The sequence below is a fragment of the Oryzias latipes genome, chromosome 11, assembly GCF_002234675.1.
Source record: "Oryzias latipes chromosome 11, ASM223467v1".
In the NCBI taxonomy this organism is placed as follows: Eukaryota; Metazoa; Chordata; class Actinopteri; order Beloniformes; family Adrianichthyidae; genus Oryzias; species Oryzias latipes.
Window position 1 is genome coordinate 5,862,685 of NC_019869.2, and position 19,879 is coordinate 5,882,563.

At 39.5% G+C, this 19,879-nt stretch overlaps 1 protein-coding gene across 1 annotated transcript in view; it reads right to left on the reverse strand.

Annotated features, from left to right (window-relative positions):
* LOC101170442 (dolichyl-diphosphooligosaccharide--protein glycosyltransferase subunit STT3B) overlaps positions 1 to 19,879 on the reverse strand; it is a 78,478-nt gene that overhangs the window by 27,389 nt on the left and 31,210 nt on the right. Inside the window, exons 2-3 of the mRNA XM_023959614.1 lie at positions 11,845 to 11,953; positions 6,661 to 6,948 (exon numbers count right to left, since the gene is read on the reverse strand). Coding sequence (XP_023815382.1) covers positions 6,661 to 6,948; positions 11,845 to 11,953 — 397 coding nt within the window. The remainder of the gene's footprint in view (positions 1 to 6,660; positions 6,949 to 11,844; positions 11,954 to 19,879) is intronic.

Here is a 19,879-nt window from a genome sequence, read left to right on the forward strand (position 1 = left end):
TTTGGTGTTTTAATAGAGGAGATTTAAAACATTTTAACATTTAAAATCAAAAATCAGCTCAAAATGTAATTTCTGAGTGGGGTTTTTTTCCATTCAAATTTTTGTGAATCCGGACCAGCCGCAAATTGCCGTTTGGAAAAGGTCGCATTTGTGACGCAGAAAATACGCTGGGCGGGACCACAAGCCCCCCCTCTTGCAGACAAAGATCCATGAACGTCTTTGTTTTCCTCGTCCGAACTGGAATCTGGATCTAAACTGTACGGCTGGATAGCTCAGATATTGCTTGCCATTTAAGTTGCACCTGCAATGTTGGTTTGGAGTTGTGAGGGGCTCTGAGATAGCACGAGAGCAAATAAACAGAGATCTCTCATCGATGGGGGGTGGGGGTTGCTCTTGGCCAACAGTGTTGCCCACAACTCATAGGTGAATTTCGGATAAACTCCTGCCGCTCTGCAGTCCTAGAAAACGACATGTTTTAGATTTGGGCATAATCCTAATTAAAGACCACTGGGAACACTTTGAAAACAGATCAAAAGATGATCAGCATTACTATGCATATTGTCATATTCATAGTGTTTCCCTGTACAATGAAATTCTTACTTTGCTGTCTGTTCTGAATGCCCATGTTAAGTTAAATACAATAAAATAAATATAGGAGTAGGATATATACAGGAAACTGAAAATTCACACATAAATGAAATATCACTAAGCCAAAAAAAAAAAACTGTCGTGCAAATTCAAAATGTGCAAGAACAGTAATAATAAACAATGAGGATGTGCAAAAGTGCAGTTTGTTCATGCACACTTAGGATGTTGTCAAAAGTTTTCAGAGATAAACCTGTTAAAACCTCAGCTGTGTGTTAAACTGTATAGAATGCTCTGTGGTAATACACATGGAGGACCTAAAGGATGAAGGCAAGCAGTTTCATTAACATTTAAGGCCGCTGAGTCACTGCAGACACAAAGTAAGCAGTGTTTGATGGGGGGCTTCAGGTTCTAGACACACACACACACACACACACACACACACACACACACCCCTACACACACACACACATCCACAATCACACACCCACACTCACACACAAACACACACCCACACACACACAGACTCCTCCACACTGAGCTGTTGATCACAGCCAAAATTAGTGAGGCCAAAAGGGTTCAAAGACAGGCCATAAAGGCCTGTTCACACCGGGACGAATTTCGCCGGCGATTTTCGCCGACGTTTAACGCCTCGTGACTAAACAAAGGGCACCAATGTGAGTGTGCACACCGACGCGAAAAAACGCCACGCGCCACAGCGTCAAAAAAAAAAAAACGCCTCGGGTTCGTTTTTTTTTTTCGACGCGTCGCGTTGAAATCTATTCGACCAATGAGAATTGCGCTTTTGCACACGTGTCTGGAGCTTCTGAAGTTACAGTAAAACAACTTGGGGGCGCTCAAACACAAAACTGCCTTGCTGAGCACACATACCAGCGAAGATAGACGCCAAGTAGCGTCTACACTGCCGCGAAGAAATAATGACGGACATTCTAAAATATCCCCTTACCAAGTACCAGTTGGAGCTACTGATGCTTGAAATATTCATGTTTTCTTTGTTTGATTCTGACTAGCGCGTAAATACTTGCTCTCTTCTTCTGAGTGAAAAGCGACTTTAAGAATCGTAAAGTTGCGCAGCGCCACCTTGTGTACAGGAGTATTTCTGTTTACATTAAGCGCCATCTAATGTCAGGGAATGAAATTGCATGTTCGCTCGGCTCATCGTCAGCGAAAATCGCCTGGGTGTGAACACAAAAGACGTGGCGAAAAACGCTGGCGAATAACGCCTGGCGAATATTCGTCCCGGTGTGTACGGGCCTTAACACTGCAGACAACACACAAACTCATATTGCACCAACGCTCACCATGACGGTGGATAACAAACCTTTGCAAGCCAGTGTACAACACAACCCCACAGTGCAGTAAACAGTGAGCGGAAGCAGTAGATGTCTGAATCACCTCTACCTGAAGAAAAGCCTCACAGGTGGACATGGGGAGCGTCTCAAAGGGGAAAAACAGAACGCTGCAATCATGAAACCTAAACTCCTAGCAGCACTTAGGAACAAAGAAATAAAACAAGACTTTTTCAGCTCATATACATCTATTTCTATATGGCAATTCATGGCTGCCATTAATTGGACGAGCGCAAAGATAACTGCAGTGCTAACCGAGTGACCCCGCAGTTTACAACTGTACGGTTGCAATCCAAACTAGGCGGCGCTGGCTGTGCTCCTGCGCGCCCGCTGGGTTTGCGTGCAGTGTTCAGGGGGTGTGTTTGTCACTTGGGGGCGTAACCTTTCTGGATGCTCTGATTGGCCGAAATTTGCATCTCAAATCCGGTGAGGTAGGACTTTCACTTTTTAGAAGCTTTAAGGCCCGTACACACCGGGACGAATATTCGCCAGCCGTTATTCGCCAGCGTTTTTCGCCACGTTTTTTGTGTTCACACCCAGGCGATTTCCGCTGACGATGAGCCGAGCGAACATGCAATTTCATTCCCTGACATTAGATGGCGCTTAATGTAAACAGAAATACTCCTGTACACAAGGTGGCGCTGCGCAACTTTACGCCTTTTAAAGTTGCTTTTCACTCAGAAGAAGAGAGCAAGTATTTACGCGCTTGTCAGAATCAAACAAAGAAAACATGAATATACACGAGACAGAGCTACTACACAACTCAAAGTACAGGAAGCGTGTATTAGCATGTGGTTGACAAATCCTAACACTGTTGTTGACCTGTTGCTCTATTTTGCTTCATTACATCGGCTTTACGTCTTTCGTCTGTCATTCTCAGACCTGGAAAGATGATGGTGGGTAAACAGAAACCAAAAGTCAGGTGAGACACCTATGTAACTAACAAACAAACAAATATAACTGTATGTAAAAACATACAAAAATGAAAAAATAAAATGAAACAAAATTTAAAACCAATAATTAAAAAGTAAGTAGTAAAACGAAGATTTATTTTATACTATATGGGGTGAGACGCTGCTCCATTGCTCGCATCCCAAGTGAGCGCGCAGGGGCACCGCTCAGTTAGGATTGCAACCGTGCCGTTGTACAATGGGGGGGGGGGGGGGGGGCTCGGTTAGCATTAGGCTTGCGCAGTTGTGAGGTTTGCTCACCCAGTTCCTGAATACACTCGCTCAGTTATCTTTGCGCTCGTTCAATTAATGGCAGCCATGAAACGCCACAGCCTGAAAAGATCTTGGAATGATATTAATGGCATTAAAAGGGTGGGTGGAGTTGCTTCGCGCCAACGGGTCCCACCCACAAATCAGAGGTGAATTTCTAATGAGCTCCTGCCGCTCTGCAGAAACTAGGTCCTATAAAAAAAAATATTTTTGATTTAAGGCTAAAAACGACAGAATTAAAAGACCACTTGGAAAAAAGATCAGAAGATGATCAGAGTGGAACTGTGTTCTGTTCTTTATTGTCCAGAGACGTTCAGAAACATTACCATCTTTAATAAAAACAACTTTCATAGGAGCCTCATTTGTTTTTTTTATGTTTGTTTTGCCTCAACCGACTCGTCCAGCCATAAAACATCCAAACATTTATGCTGATGAGCAATGTTGTTGTACATCTGTATTATAGTGCAGCACCTGCAGGCTCTTCTCAGTCCTCAGTAATAAACTGAACACTTACCTTAGAGCATCGGTAGAATAAAACTATCATTTACTGAAGAGTTTATTTTATATTTAGGTTTAATTGGCGACAGCCAATAACTTTCTTAACAACCAAACTGGCACAATCTAACATTTAAGAGCTAAAAGCTCGTCTGCAAGATGTAAAAGGACAAAGATATTATAATAAACAAAAAGTGTGTAAACAAGTTTGGTGTTATTAAGTTTGCTCCTTTGGAATTCAGTGAGTTCCATTAAACAAACATCAAACAGCACAAACATTTGGTGTTGTTCAATAGACTTTAGATTTCATCAATTGCTGCAAACTAAGCCCATATGATAAACCGTCCACCACCATGCTTGGGATTTACGACATGCTCGTTCTGACAAAGCCTGAGTGTTGGTCACCCGGCTTCCTGACAAGTTAGTTCACCTGCAGCAGAGCTTCTCTTGCTCCAATGCAAACGAAAGCATTCATGTTCTCCTTAAAGAGAAAGGTTTGGTTTCTGATGATCTTTGTGGGTAAAACCACATTCTACAAAACCTTTTTTTTATTCCGAGAAAAGCGACGAGGCTACACGTCTGCAGAGAGATAGACAAATGTCGAAAACTATCATTTTCAACTGAATTTCTAAAGAACTTGAACATGCACCGCTCTGCTAGGATGGAATATCTTTTCACTTCTTGACGCTGAAGGTCAACTTCAGCATCAAGGGAACGAGGCTTAGTGATAAAACCGGAAAGCTCCGCTTGAGTTTACAGACAGACGCACGTAGGACACATTCTCAGTAAAGTGTCTGTAGTGTTACGACAGCTGCTGTGAGCAGCACAGACTGCAGTAAAATATGTGTTTTAACTTCTGCACACACTCGATCGCTAATGAAATGTTTTTTATTACATAAAAAATATGCAAAATGCAGCACAAAAACGACAAAAACAAAGATATTCAGAATAGTTGAGATGCAGCTGTCACTAAGTGGGAAGAGGAGCAATCTGCCCGGAAGGTTCAATTCCCAGGCTCCAGTCTAGCAAGAACAAATAGCCCCAATAAAGAATCTTTAAGTTCCTTCATATAAAGTTACTGCTTAATTCTTTTTCAAATGAGAGTTCAATTTTAAACATTTTCCAGTAGAGCTCTTAAAGGCCACCCCATCACAAGTTTTTTAGTGCACTTTGCATTTTCTGTGCAGCACACAGCAAATATGGAGGCCCAGTGTGCATTTCAAGTTAGCAAATGAATAATTCAACAACAGGAGTAAGTCAGTCATGAACCAAGGGATGGCTTATTAGGTACACGATGTCTGCGATCTGCAAAGCTCATCAGGGAACCACAGGGGATCATCTGAACACACAGAAGAGCCTAAAAATCTAACTGTTTACACAATAGGAATATTAGTTTCATCCCCAAAAATATGTCCTAACATGACAAAATACTGATTTCCATTCAAAAGATGAAAACTATGATTCTGCACATAAATTCATTTGTTCAAGTATCACAAATAACTACAGAAAACTGTTTTTCAAACATAACTAGTGATTAAGACAAAACTCTAGTTATGTTAAAAAAAATGTGAAGATGTCCGTTAGAAAACGTAGAAATTCTAAAGTAACCCTTTTCATTTAATCTACTTTTGGATTTACTTTATATCATTTAAATTTGTAAGACTACTTGTATACGTGTTATCATTTTAATCCTCAACCTCCCCTTTGAGACAAACTTTATTTTGTTGTTTATTCTATACATTCACACACTAAAAATCATACAAGAGAAAATTACAGCAGAAAAAAAGGTTTTTTAAAAGACCTATTATCATGAAAAAATGTTTTCACTATAATAATATATATCATATTACATAACATGATATTATATATTATTATTACATGTATTATAATGTTAATTCCTCAGCATAAACAACCAACCAAAGCGGTCTTTTGATGCATTCACGCATTTCTTAGCATTCCTTTCAGGGGTGTGTATTAGCAAAAGTCTGGTTATATGATACATACCACGATATGTATCGTGATACATCTATAGTGTCACTTGTTCTCATCTGGAGCCCACTACAAAGCACCACAATCTGCGTTTTTATTTGATACTTACAACAACGTGGCAGAGTTTCGGTTCCGTACTCATCCCACGCAAAAACTAAATAGTACTCCGTACTCGTATCATAACAAAAACTGTGAGGCTGACTGAACATTTAGCCTTTAACACAAACTGATTCTCGCAAGGTTTTGTTTTGGTGCGGTGTAGAGCTGCTCAAAGAGGCTCAGTTTGCAGTTCTGTGGAGAACAAGAGTCAGAAGCTTCAGGACGCGCAGAAATAATTAAATATTGTCTTGACAGCATTTGTCATTGATGCAAGTATCGCCAAATGAAATATCACGACAAATAGCTGAATCGATTTTACCCTACACCCCTAATTCCTTTAAAACCCTGCTTTTTCAGCACCAGCCCTTCCCAGTCAACGAAAACTAGTGGGTTCTCACATTGTGATATCACAAAGTGAGGAACATCCCGTAGTGGTGATCAGCTAAAGACTTTCATTTTCTATGCACAATATGGACATCCATCTTTGCAAAAGTCTGGATGTTGTTTGTTTTTGTGGGTGAAACTCAGACGCTACTAAGGCCAACTCTAGGTTGATGTCATATAATGGACGGCACCCACAAGGCGCAGAAGGCGGAGTCTCAAGTCTCAAGTCGTCTTACTTTCGGGTAGAAAAAAGAACTGTGAAAATAATCGTTTTTAATTTAAAAAAAAAATCTTTTAGTGTGTCAAAGGTAGGCCTGCACAATAAATCGCAAATGTATTGTTATTGTGATAATCTGTGCAATATGCATATTGCATTGTTGCTGGATACATTTTAAGAAATACATTTAAATGAAAAGATTGATAGATTACAAAGAAAAGATCAATTCCATTCCATTACAAATAAACCTAACCCAGCTCCTTCCTGCTATATAGTCAGAGGAAGTGTCTGGTGTACTTACCCAAAGGTAGTAAGTAAATTGCAGAGCAAAGATGGCAATTCCCTCGTTGTCAAAAGAACCCGCCACGGAGCGCGAGATGTATCCCGGGACAATGGCAATAAAGCAGGCTGCCAGCAGCCCTGCACCCTGGTTCCACAGCTCCCGTGTCAGCAGGAAGGTGGAGATGGCTGTCAATCCACTGAAGACCGGAGCGAGAAACACACACACATCCCGAATGTGGACGGTGATGTGGAGGAAGTTCAGCATATAGTGGATCAGGCCGGCAGTCACCATTAGCCCGGGGTAGACCTGAAACAGAGACAACAAAGGTAAAACTTTGAACCCTCAATTCAAGAGTCTTAATTATTTCCAATATTCACAGCAGTCATTAAAGAAAATCTTTAACCTGTCAAGAGGTTGACACTATTATGTTGCGGGTCATTTTGTCCCGTACTGTGAAAATCCACTATAAACCGTCAAAACACTGTTTAAACCAACAACAACTTTATTTTGGATTATATACACATTTAGAAAAGAGGCATAACAGTACATTTTAATTCGTCCTCCAGGTAGCTTTCCAGTCTACACTTGCATAGTCTATGTGTAGCTAGATTACAGGGTATGTACTGTCTGAAAGGACACCATCAGGATTCTACAACAAAAGTAGAACTTTGACCCATTTGTCCAGCCGCAAACCTTCTGGACCTCATTTTTGGCGTGTTGGTCAAGGGGCTGACATGAGAAAAGTGACAAGAAAAAAAACTGAAAGACCCTCCTCCACTCACACCTGGGTTTCTGCCAGTCAAAATATAACAACTGTGCTTTAAGGTACAGTAATCTTTGATGTTGATTGAAAGGACCTCAAAGAGACATTTATTTGCAGGGCTCGACATAGCCATTTGTCCGCTGGCCCGGTCCTGTTTTTCGAGCAGTACGGACCACAAGACTTTATTTTTTACTTGTCCGCTCGGGCCACTAAAATATCTAACAATTAATACATTTTTCATCTTTTTCAATAAAGTATATTTTGCGAAAACGTGTAGATTTACCTCGTCTTCATAATTTACTTTTTCTGCTAGTCCTGTGTTCAGACTTCAAGGGTTTCTATGGGAAACCTTTTATCATTCTTCTCCTCCTCTCCCGCCTGCGCGCGCGGCTGTCACTGCCGAGCACCACGCGGCACGCGCTCACTCAATTTTTTTTCAAACTTTATTGAATGTAACAGTTCAATACTAAACAATGTTAAACAGCAACAAGAAGGAACAAGCCAGTGGGTTATTATTACATCTTATGCAGATATATTTAAGCTGACACACATATCAGCGCGGCCCATGGTGGTTTTTCACCGCGATGATCATAAATCCGACACCGTCACTGAAGAGAGACTGAAGCATGTCAGAGATGTGGAAGACATGGCAGGAATAGATAGGAATATGTTAGATGGAGTAATGGGTGGAATTAGTAGTATGGACAGCAAGATATTTAATGAATGCATTGAATATGAAACTGTATGCACTAAGCTTTAAGCTGAATGTCAAAGAATCAAAGGCAACTCCAAATACCTGAATCTCAGACTCAAATGCAGTAGAATGTCAAACTACTTAATTTTGTTTCTTTACAACACTGTAAGCAGTAAGTATTTCTAGTTAGCTGAATGATCTCAGTAATTTAATTTTATTTAATTTTTCAATTATTTAATTTAATTAAGTAACTAAAGTAACTAAAAAGTAAATGTAACTTTGCAACAGTAACAAAAAGCAGAACCTCAAGGCAGTCAGAGCAGGAAAGTCAATAAAACTTCTTAACTATTGATTAGGAACAAATGTGAAATAGCAGTGATTAGAAGCAGCATGAAAACTTCTTAACTAGTGTTAACTACTACACTGCAGGGCTCTCTTCAAAACATCTGAAACAGGCTAGAGCAGATTTAAGTTTGATATGGTCTATTTTCAGTCATTGAAAAGTGTATAAATTAGTGTTAGATGTCACCAGAATGCACCAAATTAAAATTTTCCGGGGGGCATGCCCCCGGACCCCCCTAAAGTTGCAAGCACCTGCGGAGCGGCGGGTCTCGCTGTGCGCCGAGTCGGGCCAGTAATTTTCAAAAACTACTGGCCCTGTGGGCCAGTGCAAATTTCTGGGCTATGTCAACCCCTGATTTGGGACCCATAGAGCTACTGATGCAAATAAAAGTGTCCAGGTTAAATTTACCCAAACCACATCTTTGTATAGAAACTCTGAACAGACATTTTACTAAGCGCCAAAGAGTCCAGATTTTACAAACTAGTTGAAGACCCCGAAAGGGGAGAAGTCATAAAATTCTATGAAGAAAGAAAAAAGATTAACCAGTAATTGGGTCAATACAAAAACCGAAATGGGTTAAAGTGATTTATGGGTTTTATAACCCAAAAAATCTGTATGACACGCCTGTGTCTCACCTACTTCACCTCTATTTACTCTTATGTGTTGTAACAGTGTTTGCTACGACCCATCACCCGTAGAAAAAATGCGTATGAACATTTTCTCTCTACAGGCTCATTAAGCATTCTAGGACCCTTATACTTCGTGCAGCCCACATGTAAACCCCATACAAGGTTTCCAAATTTTTTGCCTGCAGACAGCCTGGATCCACCTGTAAGTGCAGCTGTGACTGTGATAGTGACAGTCATACTGATGGTGCTACACCAGACCACCAAGAGCAACAAGCCTCGTCTTGTCCAAGGAGACTTGGACACAATGGGCAGATAAGACGCTGACCGCTCTAGTGCTGCACCACAGCTCGTCTGCTGCAGTCTTTGGGTTTTATCTCTAAAATTTAAACCTTGCAGGTGTGAAGTGCGTTAGATTCAGCAACTTCAGAGCTTATTTATATCCTCACATTATATCAATAATAGATTCTGCTGCACTCTTCGGGAGAGCTTTTTTCTTTCCACGACTGCAGCTTGTATGCAGGAAGCTTTTAGGATCTCTTTAACCAGCACAACACAGCAGATCCTGCCCTCCTCACTGCTGATTACAGTAACCAGGTGCTTCCAGGTTCATGACCTAAAACCCTAAAATTGTAAATTGTAACACAGAAAAAGGAGGGATTTTGCTTTCTTCCCCAAATAAGACAAAAAAAACAAACAGATTCCCATCAAAATGTTCTAAAAATTACTCCAACAAATCCCCTCAAAGTCCATGTGGGTCAAAGGAGGCCAACACTTCCCATCACTTCTGTTGTGCAGAGCGGGGAATAAACAAAGGACCAAATGAGTTTCTCTCTGTCTATTATTTAGATCGGTGCATCTGTGAGAGCAGCCAAGTCTCTGATGAGTTGCACTCAGTGTGGCAAATCAGCAGATCTAATATGTTCATTCTCCACACTGTCTAATTAGGCAGCAACTCAAATTTATTGAGCCGTGTGATTTTTAAAAAGTCTGAAAACTTTTGGCAGGTTAAGAATTATGCAGTTTACGTGTATTTTAGGTAGTTTGCAAGATGCATACGCAAATTCCTATCATAGTTAGCATTGTTCCTCTATGCCTAACAGACATTTCACGCTTTCACCACCGATTTATAACTTAAATATTGTGTATATGGTGCACATATCACGTTCAAATTACGTAATTCACACACGAATCACAGTTCATATTCTATATTTATCTACATGTTCTTTGCGTAGTTTATTTGTATTTCTTCTGAGTTTTTTTTAAGTGGCTCATTCATGATACTTCTGTGAAACTTTCATGTAAAAATCACTTCTTTCCCTTTGCCACATATATTTTACTTGTGACCAATTTTTATCCGTGATATATTTACGTAGTGGTCTTGTAACACAGCATTTATGGTCCAAGTTTCTGTTATTTCGATTGCCAACTGGCATTTAGACCAGTGCAATAATATTTAACATTCTGGCTATGTGGCCAGAACTTCTTCTATTGATGTTCATTATCCTTTTTTTTTTTTTTACACCCTGCAGCCAATCAGAATCGAGAGTTCACCCAGACTGTGGTATAATATTGGATATTATATAGTAGGGCTGCACGATATGAGGAAAACTCGCGATGTGCACTATTAGTAATCAATATTACAATGACAATATGACTTGCGATACATGAGCAAATAGCAAAACAACCAAAAACATTTCCATTTCACTGCAGCAGTTTAAATTAGATTAGAGTCAACATAACTTTAATTATACAACAAAGACCTTAATCTACATGGGAGGCAGGCATAAAAGGGCTCCAATCGATTGGTCAAATGCATAAATGGATTTATGTGATTAGTTAAATACTTCAAGCTGCCATAAGATTGTTTTAACACATTTAAGGTTAACATTTATTCCAATTTTTGCAGACTTTTGCGATATGGATATTGCAAAGCTTGATATTGCGATAATGATACATTTGCAATGTATTGTGCATGCCTATTACATAGTTTAAATGTTTAAACTATGTGTCAACCAACACACTGCGATGACATCACTGTTTATTAAACAGCCTTAGGCAAAGACTAAAAGGGGAGATTATGCGTCACGTAAATCAACATTAGAGGCGCACTATCAAATTTTGTTTAAATAAAAAGAAATATTCTATGAAATGCTTTGACTTAAATCTAAGATGAACGCAAGCTTCTAATTCACTCAAAAATCTTGTTCATCTACAGTAATTAGACATCCGTAGTGCAATTTTATTAAACTACCGTACAAAAAGATTATCTGAAGTTTTAAAATGTAACTGAACAGTGTTTGAAATTTATTAAACTTAGACAAAACATCTAAGTTTAAGCCTATTTTTGGTTGCACAGAGGTTTGGCTGCTGAGGACACTACAAGGCTAAGTCATTCATAGGCGTCGAATAAAAGGAGGTCACAACAAAATTCTGATCTTAAGAGAAGCATGAAATTAATATTTTTGCAGGGCTCTATACGCCTTGTACATCTATTAGGTCTAGCTGAAAAGCCCAGAAATCTGCCGTTTTAATTAATGTTTCTAATAATCAGTATCATTGAGAGTTTGAGGCTCATGGTCAAAAACATTATTGAAGTCTTCATCATGTGTAACAGAGCCAAAACCTGTTCAGCTGATCAGCTTTATTACACTGGAAAAACAAAAACAAAGAATAAATGAAAACATATTTGCGTGCATCCTTCCTCCAGCTCCCGCTTTTCTTTGGCTGTTTGAAAATGATAAACAACAGAAGACATGAAGAAATGTTTACTCACCGTGCCACCAACAATCCTGCCTAAGGGGTACCAGGCTCTCTCATCAAACCAGTTGAGGAACTCATAGAAGCCATTACTGGCGAGATGGTGTGTTGATCTGTAGTTGAACCTGCAGTAACAATAAGGGATGATCAGCAGCAGCTGGGTACAAAGCAATAAAACGACCACAAACACAGAAAGGGCATCCTAACAGCGAGCAAACGCATAAACCAAAAACTAATCCCAAGGAAATGATAGAATAATTTATTTGCAAATTTCCTGAGGGAGCTATGGATGCAAAAACTGCTGCACCTTTGCCCTCGGAGGACACAACATTTAACAATGTTAGAATTGAAAAAATATGTTAACTTCTCTCAGGTCTGCTGTACATTTAAAAAATAATAATGAAAGGCTTCTGGCGTTCCTTGCTACTCGTCACCAACACATTTTGCTTATCACACAAATAACTTTGGCTTCAACCACTGGTAGCAGCAGAAAAAAAGCTTTGGAACAGAGACAAACCTAAGAATAGATGCATGGAATCTAACTGCAAACAGCCTTCTATTCAAACTGGCAGTGGTAAGCCGATTGGGTTGGATCATTTTCAAACAGCAGAATCAAAGAACTGACACCGTTAAGAAGGCTGCTGCCAAAGAGAACAGAGCGAGTGTCCAGCAGAATCTCGGAGGAGGCAACTTCCCCCCACAGCCAAACCAAGTGGGCTGCATTATAGCGAGGCAAGGGGCTCGCAAGCTTCACGTATACGTGATCCATGTCAATATGCCCATGACTTGAAGCAATGTAGAGCAGTTTGCTAAAGGACAACCAGCTGAGAGACATGTACAAGAGCATTGAGCTACTACAGTACAACTAATAAGCTGTAACACACCAGAGAAATAACTCGACTCATTTCCCAACAAGTAAAGCAACATCAGCAGCTAAAGAAGCACGGACAAAGATTGCATCGGTTAGTCCAGGGGTTGGGAACCCATGACTCGCGAGCCATATCTGGCTCTTTTGATGGCCACATCTGGCTTGCACTCGAATCTTTTTAATTATATATTTTTTTTTCATTAGACCAGTCATTCTCGGGCGCGATGCGATACCAGGGGGGTGCGCAGTGGTAGCGGTGCTTGGAGAGAAATCTGCGCCACAATCAGTTTACTATTATCTAGGGATGGGTATCATTAAGGTTTTAAGGGTACTACTACTCTTATCGATACTGCTTATCGATCCGGTATTTTAACGGTACTCTTATCGATACTTTTTGAGGACGAAAAATAAATAAATAAATAACAAATTAAGAACACAAAGTGTTTTATTTCTTCATTATGCAACAACACTTTTTTTTAACAAAAATTTTTACTTTAGACATGAGAATGTCCCAGATTTAATTATTTAATCTAATTATTTTTATTCTTTCTGAGCGTGATGTTTCCTTTGATCTTTTGTCCATTTTCCACAACCTTGAACAGACTTTTCTGTCTGTCAAACACCAGAGTTAGGATTGAGTGAGATGATGGAAACAAATTCACTTTGATGCAGACTCCTTTCTATTATTTATTTTTTCCCTTCAAATCCAGTAAACCCAATTAATTATATTAATTTTACGGATGACAACTATCATTAGTCATTCATTATTATTAAGTATTAGGAATCAGCTGATAGTGTGTCACGGGTCTGGAATCATAAGCGGTGAATCTAAGCCCTGCCTCTCTACCTGTTTGTTTTGTGTAGAACTCGCCGCCCCAGCGTGTTCTACACAAACAGCGCAACATACGGTCATCGTCATCGTAGCAGCAAGGTGTCAGTATGGTAGGGGCTGCTTGATGCAAACTTCATTAATTTTACACAGAAACGGGTGTTCTTAGTCTAGGGCGCTCACGTGTCCCCTACGAGATCGCCACTGACTGTGTGTGCGCTGCCTTGTCTTGTGTGTGTGCGCACGCGGCACGTGCTGTCTGAACAACAGCCCCGCCTCCCCTGCACACAAATAGACAGACAGAGCTCTCCGCTTCAACGAGAATACCGAAATTAATATCATCATTAAATAACGGAAAATTGACTGACTTGGTGAGTTAAATATGGCAGATAACGCTTGTGGGACACAAAAAAAAGAAAAAGTAACTTCTCCAGTACCGATAGCAGTACCGTTCAGGTCAGATCTTAACGATACTGCGGTCTTGAAGAATGTGGCCCCGGGGCTGGTTCAATACCGGGGCACGGTACCCATCCCTACTATTATCTGTTATATTACAGTTTGTACCAGCCTGAAACCTGCGAACTGCCGTCCCTGCAGATGCGTGCGCGCTCCAGTCTCCGAGAACGAGCGCACAGCTGCAGGGACGGGATGTGTAAGCAGGAAAAGGAGAGGGGTAGTGGGCACAGGCAGCAAGGTGAAGCGGCACACTGATAAGGACACCCTGCCCGTCACATACCGCTCACTGCATCGGTGAGTATTGCTGTACTGACAATGTTTAGTTTTAAACATATTGTAGCGCAGTAGTTGATGGGAAATGGCGAGCAGCAAACTCCACCTTTACGGATCAGGGAAAAAGAGAATCGCTGGAGAGATCACTTTGGCAACAAAACAAAACATTTCGTAACAATACAAAACGTTAGAACAGTGTTGCATAAAGGTTCAAAACCGCATTTCTTTGATTGGAATGATGTCAATTCCGTAAACGGTTAAATAATTGTGGTAATTCAAAAACTATCAACAGAGGACCAAAATCTCCAGCTATAATTAATCATTTAACTCCAAGATGCCAGCAGTGACACCCTAATGACACACACTCTGTGACGTACCGCATCTCTTCAACTGTTCGTGATCAACGGGTGAAATCAATGTGAATCAGTCGATTCGGACATGAAGAAAAGCTGCTTTTCACCGATATGCAACACTTTACATTAGTAAGGTATTAAAGGGTTGACTCACTTGTCACTGCTATTGGCAAAATGTGTTTTTGTCAAAAAAAATAAAAAAATAAAACAACAATGCAAAATGCTTTACTACAATTAGTGATAATTGTGTTAACATTTCACTACTGTAAAGAGAAAAGAGCTTTTCTTCCTGAAGAATCTGTTGGAAATATTTTCATTGCGTAAAAGGCTGAAGGGTTACAGTAAAGAATCAATACTGGATGGAGCTAAAGGTTTGGTGCTAAAGGGTTAACAACTCTTTACCAGCAGAGAGGTGGTAGGCGACACCTAAATAACTCATCCTTTGACCTACCATATCTGACTGTTTATGCCATCAACACTGATTGCCTTAAGTTACTGTAGGCAAAAGAATGTCAACACTTTAGCTAAGGTATTAAAGGGTTAACTCACTTGTCACTGCTATTGGCAAAATGATGTGTTTGTCGAAATAAAGCCTTTTTGACATTCTGTTTTAAAATTAAAACCCTCCTGTTGTTCGTGTTTGATGCCAAATATCCAACTTGAATTTCCACATTGGCATTACTCATTAAATGGATCATAACGTCATTCTAAATGAAATTCTCAATGCCTTAGGACAAAGAAAAAGATCAGTGCTTCTTAACGTGATCTCGAAAAAGCTATTAGGAAGCTGACAGAAGTGTCTCTCCTTGGATTTCCTGAGGCAATCACATTAGTCAACTGGAGATTTGAACCTGGGCACACAGACGGGAACAAATATCTCATTCAACTGGAGGACGAGATTCTCACAAGCCGACAGACAAAGCCTGAGCTTTCATTCCAGTTTTGGTCAAATTCACTTTCAAGCTTTCAAGCTATAAATAATTGAGCCATACCTATATAAATGTTGCACATTCGGATGGGGGATCTTCCCCTCTCCACTCTCTGGGAGAAAAATTGAAAGACTGGACTACTTTTTCCTCTTTAGTGGTAAGACACATATTTTATTAAGGCCCTGCTTAGATGACAGATATTTATAGAAGAAAAGCTAAAACTGGGATGGAATAGACAAACAGTTCACTTTCTGCCTGATCTTATTCCTACAAACTCACAGGACCCCAAGAAAGACGTGATTGATATTAAGGGAAAATGTCTGCCATGTCAGCCTGACAGCACTTTCTTAGTTACATTGAATCACAAGTGGCTATAATGCAGGTAAAGCTAGCCAGGTGTAAGCCTTCTCCCACAGACCGGCTCTGAATACAGATGGAGCTTGCCCAGCGCTTCAGCCTCAATACTCTGCAGCCGTCAAATCAGAAAGACAAAAGCAAATTCAAAGCCAGAAGACACCAGGCGAAATCCAACAAAACCTTTTCCCTGTGAGCTTCAGGGCAGCTCAACTTCACATTTTATTTCTGCCTCTGTTGCTTTGATGGGATGGATATTGTAGTTCTCCCACGTGCTTTCGCAATTTAACGCATAGCTGCCTATATGGTCTCGGGCCACAAAAGCCCACGATGCTTAGATGTGCAGCTGAATCCTCTGAGCCCCAGAATTTCAGCTGTGAGACAGGAAGCACACAAAACCACAAACATGCACACCTATGGACTTGTGACTTTGAGGAAGCAGGAAATAAAGACCTCAGTCAGCACTCCATGTAGGTCAGTGGCACAGACCAGCAGTGGCTTCATACACTGGAACTTATCCAACATTGTTAATATATTGGAGACCCGTTTTCCTGTTCAGCAGAATTTCTACATAGATTTTGTAGTCAGCTCTTTGAAATGCTGGAACCCTTCAACCGTTTACGCAATTATCGCAATTCCAACTGATTCTAAAGCTGAGAAGGGCAGCTTTGTGCTGATATGCAACCATTGACTGAAAACAAGAACTGGACTGAGTGACTGCTCCCCCCTGGCGCTTCAAACAGGAAGAACCTTCTGGTCCAAAAAAAGCCAAAATCCCACAGGCTTCTCTAGAGAAGTAAAGAGCTGTTACTCAGTCATTCTATTGGTCAGAACAACCATTCTTGCTCTGATACTTTTTTTTTAACATGTTCCCTTTTTTATTCAAGTTATCACCTGACCAATCAGATGCCTCGGTAAAAGTAGGTGGAGCCAACGTCCAACATACGAAATGTTAGATTCTCGCAAGCCATCTTTCAAGTGGCAGGGGTGTGGCCTTCCAACAAGCTAAGGTTGTGTTGCATACTGGCACAAAGCCCCTTTTCTCCGTGTCCGAATTAGTTAGAATTACATTGTTTATGTAGCAGGTTGAAGAGTTATGGTAATTCAAAGAGAGTATAGGTCATTTTGCTATTAAAGAGTTTTGGTATATATTCCTCTTTTCTTTCAAATACTTAATCGTTTGTTTTATTCCATATGTATAAAAGCCTGAATAGAATTTTCTTAACTTGTGTTTTTAGTCATTAACTGATAAGCCACGTCAGTGCAAACTAAATGAACATGTGGCTGGTACCTAAAATTAAGGCTCCACAAAATTCAAATAGCATATCTAAGAGACTAGGACTTTTTTTAAATCATAAAGTTGCAGCTTTAAAAACCCAAACAAGTTATTATTGTTTGGTAGATTTTCATAGCTGATACACAATGACTCGGTGCTATTAGAAAAACTCATTTGTTGTCCCAGTATGTGAACTCTTGTCACGACACAAGGTTAATCATATTTAAAAAGCACATGAGCAGATTCAAAGCTTAGGTGCTTTTAGTGTGTGTGTGTGTGTGGGGGGGGGGGTGTGCGTGTGTGTGTGTGTGTGTGTGTGTGTTTTAACTCTGCTGAATTTCTTTGTTGTTAGATTATTAAAAAAGGGTACATTTAGATCAGACATTTTTCAAATGAATGTTCTGGGAAGAAGGAAAAACCATTCTGGAGAAAAATGGAAAATTACAATTTTCAGAGGAAGATCACCCCAGATTAATCAAGGGACCCTCGAAGGGTTGAAGCTAAAGCTTTTATTTTTAGTCACGGCAGATGTTTTACTTTATAGTTTTACTAAACTGCAACCATCAAGATTTACAGAGGTTTTTTACAAAAGATGTTTATTGCTGAAAAAGAATCTCACACATATGGTTTGTGTGTTCAAACTACACAAATATGGCACAAAGGCACAACAGCAGGTGAACACGAGACAATAGTATTATCAGACAGCCAACCATTTGAACTATAGGCATAACTGGCAAAACACTTTAATTTCCAGTCCTAATCTCACTGTTCAAGTCTAATGAATTAAATATTATGTTTTACTTAAATATGTATTTATTTAATAAATTGCATATTTTACAAAAAAAAATTTTGACCATGAGATAACAAAAGTAAAACAGGGCGTAACTTAAGAAAATGTAAATTCTTCCACTAAAAACAAGTTTTTATGCTAAATTATTACAAGAAACTTCTGTAAAAGGTCACTTTATGGATTAATTTTAAATGTTGTCACAGTTTATGCATATTAGTATTGTAAATCCATTTTTCAAACCCAGAATAACCTGCCTTGTTAAACAACGGTACTGTATCTAGAACTGATTTATTTGGATAAATGTAAAAAAATAAAAAATAAAAAAAACTGACAGACACCAAAATACTAATCGTCTTAAAGATTCATTCACTTGTGGTTGTATTCAAAAATAATATAGCATACTCAAACAAAGCTGCTGTAATGCAGCATTGCTTGGTTTCTATGCTACATCTAGACCCTGACAGGATGTTTTTGTCCCCTAAAGCCTTTTCTTTGTCTTGGTGCTGTTTCACATTTGCATCATTGCTGCCTACCATTAAGAAAAAGAAGAAGCAAAGCTTGCAAATTGTGTGTGTTTTTGTTGAGGTTGTGCATTTGTTTGTGTGTAAATCACTTGGAATGAGTTAAGTTAAGGCAGTTCTCTGACAGGCAGCTGACACATGAAAGGGCATTTAGGCATCTTGGTTATGTTTCCATGCAGAGGATTTCATCTGCACCTCAGTAAAACACACTGATAAAGATTCAATGCTTTGTTTGCCTAAAATAATGATCAGTCTCAAACTATGACATTTTTTGTTGAAAAAAAGAAAGAAAGACGTGAGCAGACTGAGAAAACAGCACCGATGCTGATAATCAAAGCGGCTTCGGTTGTCGTTTTTTGACAAGGATAAACAGAAATCACTAAAAGTTTGTGCTGCAGTAATGATTAATGATGTAGCAATGATTAAATGTGACACGCTTTTATTGTGAACTGCAGTACAGCGCTTCCTTTCCATTTACGTATCTCAGTCTCACTTTATCCCAGATTTTTTACAATGCATTTTCTTCTACAGCACATTGTGTCAATCAACCTCATCTGTAGCCTCTCTCCTGTTCTCTGTTGCGATCAGCCCTTTTTTTTTTATTCTGTAATCCTGTAATAATTCTGTAATATCGGACAATTAACTATGAGAGTTTTAACAAGTAAGAAAAGTGTGAAGATGTTCTTCTGTCTGAGAAAAGTGGATAAAGTGTTCGAGTTTTACAGCCGTAAAACATCTAGAAATATTGTAAAAAATAAATAAAGAAGACTACTTTGCAGACTTGGTCTATTTCAATCTATTTGTAGAATGAGGGAAAACTGTATAAAATACTAGCATGTGAATTAAATCAATATCTAAAATAAAACCAAATATTTAATAAATACTACTTTAAACTTATTAAAGCCAACTGCATTTCATGCTTACCAAAATATTAGTTTTTAAACTTAATTATTATATCAGGAAGGGGTTAGGGACCAGAGACGGCAGCCAATACGGAGAAGCCCCAACTCCACGCCACTGTGGCTGAAGAATGTTAGTCACTGACATCAAAAACTCTTCTGAAACATTTCTGATGCTTTGTGGAACATTTATTAAAGAACGTTGAAATATGACTCAGTTTTTTTAAATTATTATTCAGAGCAATTGACTGTACTTTAGTGTACTTTGCAACAAACGTTAGGAGCGTCACTCTGTGCCTTAAAACCAGAAGCCCGTGCTTCTTTCCGCCTTCGTCAGTTTAGTGCAAGAGGGCATCTTCTTCAGAAGGAGCCGGTTTCATCCATCATTTATTCATCTGGATGATATTTATTCTCCACGATCATCTTCCTCGGCGTATCAAGATATTTTCCGACCTCTTCTTAGTCAGCTGATGCCATTTCTCCACTTTGGTTGGTAGAGATTC